We start from the raw sequence: 9,384 nt of genomic DNA, 5'->3' as shown, positions 1-9,384 counted from the left end.
GCTTTGATTTTGTCTTTTGCTAAAACGCAATTCTCTTCTATGTTTTAAGGGAGATTTTTAAAGATTTTTTTTTTAATTTTCTTCCTAAAAAGTCTCATTCGTAGAGAAAAATACCATCTCCCTCCGGGCAAGCTCAGTATTGTTCAAAGCAATGGTCCCCTGCCTGCTGCGTCTTAGCTGGAACACAAACTGCAGAGGGGTTTTTACGTATAATTGCATATATGTGTATATCTGTATACACACATATATAACTGAGAAGCATCAAAATAGAAGGGCAAAAGAAAGAAGCACGCAGGGCGCGGAGACGCCACCGGCCCAGAGTTCCGGGACCCGGTGCGCTCAGCTGCGGCTCAGGAGAGCCGACACCCGCCCCAAACCCGCTCCGCCTGCCCGCGGAATTCTCTCTACTACCCCCTTGGACTTTTGCCGGTTTTGTTCCTTTATTTTGCTGGGTAGGAGGTGCCTTTCTTTAGGATGGGGGAACGCTTGGCCGCCTTTGTCGGCACATTTCACAGCTATTTAAAGAAGGCCTTGTCCCCTGGTAACCATACTCCTGCGCGTGGGGTCCCAAAGGGCCCGACCCCTCCCCACGTCCTTGCCACACTCCTGTTGCTTTTCCCTTGGGGGACCCTGCCACCAGTTCGCGAGCAGAGCCCGTCGCGCGGGGGGCACGGCAGGGAGGGCTAAGAAAAGTAGCGTGATAGTTCTCTCGTAAACTGGTCTATTCTTTCTGCCCTGTCTCGGCATTCAGGGCCAGGGTTTACTATTCTTTCTGCCCTGTCTCGGCATTCAGGGCCAGGACGCGGACTTTGGGAGCCGCGGTGAGCCGCGACGCCCGCTGTAGCACAAGGTCGCCGCACTCGCGGCGAGGGCAGTGCCAGCCTGCGCCCCAGCCCGACCCCCGCACTCCCCCGAGGCTGCACGGAGCTGAGAAGTTTCCGCAGGCGCGGCTGAAAGAGGGGGGCTCAGCGCGCGTGATTTCGTTTCATCTGGGGAGCAGGGGGAATTCGTCTCTGGATTTGGTTCCTCCAGCCGAACTGTCCCCTCGCCCTCTCCCCGCTCCAGCGGCTCCGAGCGAGGGAAAGAGGCAAGAGATTTAAAGACAGAACGAAAACCCATCCCGCTGAGATATTAAAACAGCCGCTGCCCACACCTGAGAAGCACCAAGGTCTGGGTGGGAGGCGGGGTTGCGAATCCTTGGCCTCAGATCCGCCAGACCCGCGCGCGCAGACACCCTTTGGAGGCCCTTGGCTCGCAGCTCCTCCGCGGTCTCAGGAAGGGATTGGGGAGGCAGGGTGGAACCCGCCGGCCTCGAGGTCCGGCTCCAGTTAATTAAAACCGAGGCGAGGGTCCTGCCGCGCGGGCTAATCCCCGCGCTACGCTGCCCACCGGCCTGGAAAAGCCTGTGGGCCATGCCCGGGGCTGAGGGTCGGGGCTGGAGTCGGTGGGGACGAGAAGCCGCCTCGAACTTGGGCGCCCCGGGCCTCGGGTCTCCTCTGCTCGCCCTTAGGCCTCGGAGAAGCGCATGGCGTTTATGAGATGTCGATCAGCTCCGTGATTAAAAATCCAGCCCTGGGTATCTTTAATCACTTGCCACTCACGCCCGCGAGCAATCTCGCCCGCCCCTCGCGGCTTTGGGGAATTCGGTGGCCCGAGCGTGAGGCCTGGGGCGGCTTGTCGGTTTGGGGAGGGAACGACCCGAAGGGACAGACGGACGCGCGGAGCGTGGCCACAACGCGGGGCGCGGGCTCCCTTCTCGCCGGCCGGTCCCGGGCCAGCTGGGCTGGAGAGCTGGGGCCCGTCGGAAAGAGGGTGCACCGGGCACGCAGGGCCTGAACACTCACCCAGCAGCGAGGAAAAGGACGCCGAGGTCTCGATGGCGCTTTGGAAGTTCTCCTCCATCTTCAGGCCGTCCAGCATGTTCGGGCCGGGCCGCGAGGACCTTCAGGGGAGAGGAAGCGGTGCTCCGGCGGTCCGTGCCTTCTGGGACCGGGAGCCCGCAGCCGCGGCTCTCCTGGGAAAGGACGCAGGGAGTGTCCAGGGTCACCAGAAGGAGCCGGGAGGGTCGAGTCCAGCCCAGAGAAACGTGGGGTGGGAGGCGAGAGGCGAGTCACCGCGGACTGCTCGGACTGATCTGATTTCACTTGAAGTCAACGCGTTNCGCTCCCCTGCCCCGCGGCCGGGGCTCCCGCAGCGTTCCCAACTTCCGCTGGGCTCCCAAACCCGTTCACGGACAGGGTGTGCTGATGCCGTAGGACCCACGGTGCGAGCTTGAATCCGGCTCCGGGTAGAGACGAGGTGGGATCTGACCCCCACCCCCACCAGGCGCTGAGCAGGAAGCGGGCTAAGGGGACATTCTTAGGGGAGAGAAGTGCTGGAGGAGGGGGGAGATGTCGAGTCACTGCACCTCCTAACCTTGGCTTCCAGCGGTAGACCTCTGGCCCCTCCCGGAGCAGGAACGGGGTCTTAACCAAGTGTGGAGTCCAGGAGGTCAGCACGGGGCCTGGCCCCAAGTGGATACTCCATAAATAAACCATAACGCGGGCTAACGTTTATCGAACACTTTATTTTGTGCCAGGCTTGGTGACACAGTTAACTCGCTGAATCTTTACAGCAGCCCTGTGGGGTGGAGACGGTGCTTATCCCAATATTACAGGTGAGGAGAGCGGAGCGCAGAAGGAATACGCAGGAAGGGTCAGTTCCGCGGGATCCTCTGGGGGCCCCTCCATTCCTGGGCTGAAGGGAACCGGATTGGACTTGCCAGGCGCTCTGGCACAATGAACTCTGAGCAGGCGGGATGCCACATTGCAAGCGCTCTCTTTTCACTTCTCCAAGGACAGGACCACTTCCTTATTTTTAAAGAAATGGTGCTGGCAGCTCTTGCTGGGATGTGCTTGGGAGCCTTGACCCCATTCGCCATTAGAAGTGCTTTCTGCCAGCAGACACAAGCCAAACACTGAATGTGACTTCGGGGAAACAAGGGAAAAGGGGCAGAGAGTTTAATACTTTACATTTGAATGCTGCTTTAGACATTCCAGGCGTACATGATTTTGCTTGATCTTTACAACAAACCTGGGGTGGGGGGGGGTAGGCAGAACACATAGTTTTATCCATTGTTTCTGATGAATCTTTGGGGCTTAGCAGGGCTGGGAGATTTCTCTGATGTTGCCCAGATGGCTAGTGGCATGTCCCCTGACACCTGTCCTTCGTCCTCTCTGCCACTGCAAGTAGACTGTGGGAAAACAATATGGATTACCAGTATCCTTAGGATAATATATAAAATAGAAGTCACGCAAGGGGGAAAATAATGGAGTCTGGCAAATACAATCATGAGGAATATTTTTAAATGCCCAGCAGAATCTTGGTTTCACTAAAGGTCTTGAATGTATGAAATATGTTTAACTAGTCGTAAGACTATTCCTTTTAAAGAATGTCCTGAAAGTGTGTGGGGTCCCATCTGATCTGGGACCCACATCTCTCCAGTGGTCTCTGCATCTCTGGAAGGCACCCCGATCGGTACAGATCACCCACAGATGTTCGGTAGGGACGTCTCTCCCCTGCTCTTGGGCTCCTGGGCACCTTCACGATGGAGACTGTGTCTCATAATCACATGATAAGCTCTAGTGCAGAGCCAGGCACATATATGTGAGTATCGATCACATATATGTCGTTCCCTGATGGATGAGTGCCGTGCTCACTGTGTGGGGGCAGCACTCTAGGAAAGGTGAAAACATATGGGCTCAGGAATCCGAGGAACTCACTTCCATTCCCAGCTCGGCTCTGCATCAGGTGGGCCAACCTCACCTCCTTGTGCAAATGTACTTCTTCTCTGCGGTGAAGACGCTATACGCAATGGTCTGAAAGGCCTTTCCGGTCTGAAGTCTGAAACCAGACTGACTTTGGACAATGGGCTGGGCCAGAGAACCAACCTCTCCTCAGTCCATGTTTTGCAGAATTTGTCCAGGTGTAGATGCTGATGTAGCTAAGTGTCCAAACCATTAAAGACATCCCTTGTTTATTTGGTGTTTTTTCTTTTATGCTTTATTTCACCTCGCTCACTGAATCCTGCCCCTGCCCCATTGTCATTTCACTCTGGCCTGAGCCAGCTCAGGGACATGAGCTGGGTAGGTGGACAGACAGCTTTCCCCCTGTGACAGATTCTCCTGACTACGCCCCATGGTTTTTCATCTTAAACTCAAATGCTACCATTTCACCTTTCTGAGGACAGAAGATGCCACAGAGCCAATGTCCAGAAGCTCTTTGTGAAGAACCACCCATCTTTTCCCTTTCATCGGAGGTACTGTGTTCTGAGAGCTTGTAGAAAGGAGGTAAACAGGCTTTAAAAGAGACGCCCCAAACTACTGACTTCTAGAGGCGGACGTGACCTTCAAGCTCATCTGGTCCAAGTGTTAAGTTTATATTAACAAATTTATTTCCAATTCATTTCCCCAGAGCTGCCACATCTGGTCCATTGACTGCTCGGGGCTTGGCCCTTCAAACTGTCAAATCCTACCGCGAAGAGCGGCCTTCTCTGGGCTGTTCACTTTGCTTCTGATCCTAATCCAGTTTCTCTCCCTCTCTGTCTCTGTCTCTCTCTCTCTCCAGACCTGTTGTAGTTTTCCAGTGATGGTGTGTTCAGGGCCTCACCTCCTTCCTGTGGCCGTAAAATACTCGTTAACACGGCCTGATTCGGGGTGGGCATTTTCAGGGGCCGCCGTTGACTCAGACCGTGTATGTTATTAACAAAACCCCCTCCGTCTTCTTCCGCACGAGCTGCTGATAGGCCACATCTCCCCCAAACTGCAAATTGTATGATTGGTGTTTGGCCCCAAGTGTGGAAACTTCACATGTAGCCCCGTTGAGAGATGGGCAGCTGTTCCAAACATCAGGAATCTTGCAACTTCAAGCAGATGTCAAGAGACCAGGGATATATGTCTTAAGCCCAGTACTTTGCTTTGACGGGGTGCGGAATGGAAGGCCCTTTGCTGGTCTGGGTCTGGTCTAGAGGCTGCCATTGCCGGAGGAAGGCACGCCCGGGTAATGGATTAAAAGCAACAATGGATAAGTGACCCCAAGAGGGTGCACAGGATCCCTGTAACCTGGGGGTACTTCACAGAGGAGGTGCCCCTGGGCCTCTTCCGCCTCTCTGCCCTCACCTGTCCTCAGCCAAGTGGCACTGTGTGGAAGATGGGGTGAGGCAGGCAGACAGGCTGTGGCGTTCCCCTTCCCATGGCAGGAAACCCAGAAGCACCACCCCCAGACTCGGGAGCGCCTGTGGCTGAGATTTGGGGAGAGGAGTGAGGGCAGCNACAGAGTGGAGAGGAGAGGAACATGTTTTTTTACTTTCCTTTTCTTGCTCTCATTCCTGTGTTTTATTAAGGGAAACACAAAGGGAAAATTGTGTTATTTGTTAAAAAATGTCAAAGTGCGTTTCCAGCGAGAGGAAAAAAAGCAGACACGTTGCTGCCTAGACAGAGAAGGCCGGCCTCCGGCGGGGGCGGCCAGAGACCAGTGTGGTGGGGGCACCGGAGCTGCGACCCCTGCCGACCCCAGGGCTCCCCCGGCCCTGCGCTCACGTTCAGGAACCGAGCGCCAGGTGCCGTGGCACTTTCTGGGGTGAAGGGGGCCATCCCAAACCAGCTGCTAAAACCCGAGGGGAATCAACAAAGGCGCCATTTACGGCACTGCATTCTTTGGGTCTTGTCTAAAATCCTTCGTGCGGCCCGGTCCGTCTCCCCGTTGGACTGTGGGCTCCTTCAGGGAAGGACCCCGGTCAGACCCATCTGTGTTTCTCCGGTGCCCAGCACTACGCGATCCTTTAGCCAGAGCCCCGGCGAATGTGTGTTGACTAGAGTGTGCTATTAAGTTTTAATCTATCCCATGGCATCACTGGGTGTGCTAGAAAGTACATGCCTGGCTTTAGAAACACCGAGGCGTGAGTTCAAATCCCAGTTGTGACATGTGTTTCTTTTTTTTTTTTTTAAGTTTATTTATTTTGAGAGAGAGAGAGAGGAAGCGAGCGCAAGTAGGGGAGGGACAGAGAGGGAGGGAGAGAGAGAAAATTCCAAGCAGGCTCCGAGCTGTCAGTGCAGAGCCGGATATGGGGCTCGAACCCATGAACCGTCAATTCACTACCTGAGCCAAAACCAGGATGCTTAACCAACAGCCACCCAGGCGCCCCCTAGCTGTGACATTTGTAAACGTTTAAGATTAAATCTGTCAACTCCTCTCTTGTTTCAGTGTCCCTATGGGTACTAGGAAAAGAATAATAATCTTCAAGAGTTAATAGAAGCGATGGATGTGAAACATCTAATAATCTGTCTGGTTTACTTAATGTTCAATATCCTTTACGGCCCCAGCTAGCCTCCCCATGAACGAGCAGCTATAGCCCCACAAGGAAAATCATCTGGGCTCTGCCATCATCTCATGAGTAAAAGGAGTCATGCCAGCATTCAGGGGGAGTCCACGAAGTCTAGCGATGGCACCTGTCGCTGGGTAGTTGAGGCGTCTCTGTGCCCCGGAGAGGCTGTGCCCTGTGACTGGGAGGGTGGCATTGGTGAGCAGTGAGAAGGTGGGGCCTGGGGTCACACAGACCTGGGACTGATCACTGAGTCTGCCACTTACGATGGCTTTGAGCAAGTCCCTCAACCTCTTCAAGCCTCAGTTTCCTCAGTTAATAAATCGAGGGAATACTTGGGGGCTGAATCTGTGCGTGTTAAATGAAATAATACAAAATATGTAGTGTGGGAACAGGCACCTCGTAGGAGCTCAGTGGATGTTAGCTGTTACCACCATCTTCATCATCGCCACCCTCATCGTCAGACAACAGGCACCCGTGGGACCGTGCTTTACTTCCACGTGTGGCCCTGGTACCTAGCATTTGGACGCAGGTGTCCAGAGAACGTGCCTTGAATTAAATGGGGCAGAACTGAATTGAAGACCGCCTTTGGCGCTGAGCGAGGTTCAGGGGGAATCTGGCTCTTGATACCCCCTCCAGCCAGAGAAGAGATTTCTCTCGGGAAAACCCCACGTGCTCGGTTACAAGACCCCAGGCTGCAGGCTTCCTGCACAAGCTTCTCACTTGTGGGCTCTGACAAGCCCCGTCTCTGACATCTACATGTGATACTTCACACCAAGTACCAGGAACCTGGCAGCAGTGGGAAGGGGGAGCGGTCATGAGGAGCGAACTCCCCCGACACCAACACAGAGAGAGAGAAATCCTGAAGACATGAGGTCTCTTAAAATCCTGAGCCTGGTTCACGGACTACTATGCCCATCACACCACAGTTGCTATGTGGCGAATGTGTCAGAGGATTTGGGCAGAGGTCCCTGAGCCCGATGCCGGGTGGAGCAGCTGGAGGCCTGGCTNGGTGCTGGGGGTCAGCGGCTCAGGGTGCGGCCCCCAGGCAGACACTGCTCAGTGCAGAGAGCTGTAAGCGCAGAGAGCTGGGTCTTTGCTGAGCAGGGGCAGAGACGGCCTTTGCCAACCTCACAGCAGGACCCCAGCCACTTCCAAGCATTTTTAGGAAGGAAGGGACCCCACCTGCATCTCCACCCACCAAGTACATTAAACCAGAGTGGCTGCTGGGAGAACACTGAGAACAGCCCTCATCCCTGACCCCACACTCTCATTTCTGCTGATGTCTATACTGTGTTTATTCAAATGCTAATTTATTTACATACTATGTCCCCCCCCTAGTTTCTAAAAAGGATTTGAGGTGACCTACAAATATTATCAATATTGTAATAAGGGTCTTTTTAATTTTTTAATGTTTGTTTATTTTTGAGGGAGATAGCGCATGAGCAGGGGAGGGGCAGAGAGAGGGGGAGACACAAAATCCAAAGCAGACTCCAGATTCCTAGCTTGTCAGCACAGAGCCCGATGCAGGGCTCGAACCCACGAACCGTGAGATCATGACCTGAGCCGAAGTTGGATGCTAACCCGACTGAGCCACCCAGGGGCCCCTGTAACAAGTTTTTTGGTTTATTTTTTTTTTAATTAAAATTATATACTGGGGGGGCGCCTGGGTGGCTTAGTCGGTTAAGCGTCCGACTTTCCGACTTTCGCTTAGGTCATGATCTCGCGGTTTGTGGGTTCGAGCCCCGCGTCGGGCTCTGTGCTGACTGCCAGCTCGGAGCCTGGAGCCTATTTCAGTCTGTGACTCCCTCTCTCTCTGTCCCTCCCCTGCTCACGCTGTCTCTCTCTCCTAGAAATAAATAAAACATTAAAAAAAAATTTTTTAATTATATACTGGGAACAGAAAGGCAAATCATCCCCCAAAATAAGAACTTGGGGCTAATATTTTAATTGCGATAGAATGTTAAGTGTCACTTCGGGTTTATAAGAGGAGAGAGAAAAGTAAAGCCCTACAAGATTGCTATGATCACATCAAACTTTGTGTCAATTGTATTTACACGACCAGCTGGCTTTAGGAGAGACCCCACAGTAAAAGAACAAACATATAATTCATGACGACAGAGATCAAATCGGGGACCTCATTAACAGTGTTGGAACATTTTTACTTTTATACATTGCCTGTGTCTCTCCTCTTCTGAAAATAATTTCAGCTCACATAAAACTAAAGAGAGATTCAACAAACTGCGAAGTCAGGAATAGAGAAAACAGAAATGAAGATGTGCTAACTCTAAGAATTAATAGTGGCCTCTTCAGGGCTGAAACTATGTGTATGCCTAGTTCACCATAGTTTGATGTAACATAGCTCTGAGTACATACCTGGCACCTGCTTGGTGTGAATTTTTGAATAAGCCAATGAATACTGTGATTGGGAGTCAGATCTGCCTTTGAGCTTCCTAGTAGCTAAAGCAAAAAGAGACACCGCCATGCCACAGACATTTTTGCACGAGTGTTGGAGTCGCAACCGTGGCTTTGAGGAAGCAAAAAAGGAAGTGTATCCTTAACTTAATCCTCATAGCTCGAGAGGCTTTTGCCCAAGTGCATACTCAGTGAACCTTTCCATCCCCGCCCACAGCACAGTGTCCTGCACAAAATGAATCAATGCTACGTGAATCCATTAATGAGATCAGTAAAAAAAAAAAAGTCTTTGATGCATCTAAAGTATAATCATTCCCACCTTTCTTATCCCGTGCATAATTAATTTACCACCTGTTTTGCACCTTGAATAATGGAGAAAAACAACTTGTCAGGAGGCTTTGGAAACTGAAGGCGTTCCAGGCAGATTGCAGGGCTTGCATGAAAGCGCGAAGGGCAAAAAGCCGGACGATCTCTGTGAACATAGGGAAGTGGGCCAGCCAGGAAGTTTGAATACTGGGCCTCAGAGTTTATCACTCTGTAGGCTACACTGACCGCCTTTGAACGTCTTGGACGAGAGGAGTAAAATAATCAGGACTATGGTCTGAGATGAC

General features: G+C 52.6%; 1 protein-coding gene across 1 annotated transcript in view; it reads right to left on the bottom strand.

The window, feature by feature from the left end:
• The window catches only part of LMX1A (LIM homeobox transcription factor 1 alpha), a 170,496-nt gene extending 168,576 nt beyond the window's left edge, over positions 1 to 1,920 (bottom strand). Inside the window, exon 1 of the mRNA XM_077759968.1 lies at positions 1,845 to 1,920. Coding sequence (XP_077616094.1) covers positions 1,845 to 1,920 — 76 coding nt within the window. The remainder of the gene's footprint in view (positions 1 to 1,844) is intronic.
• Between the last annotated feature and the right edge of the window lie 7,464 nt (positions 1,921 to 9,384).

Source organism: Crocuta crocuta, unplaced genomic scaffold (genome assembly GCF_008692635.1).
Source record: "Crocuta crocuta isolate KB4526 unplaced genomic scaffold, BGI_CrCroc_1.0 scaffold133, whole genome shotgun sequence".
Classification (NCBI taxonomy): Eukaryota; Metazoa; Chordata; class Mammalia; order Carnivora; family Hyaenidae; genus Crocuta; species Crocuta crocuta.
This window is presented reverse-complemented; position numbering and strand designations above follow the sequence as displayed.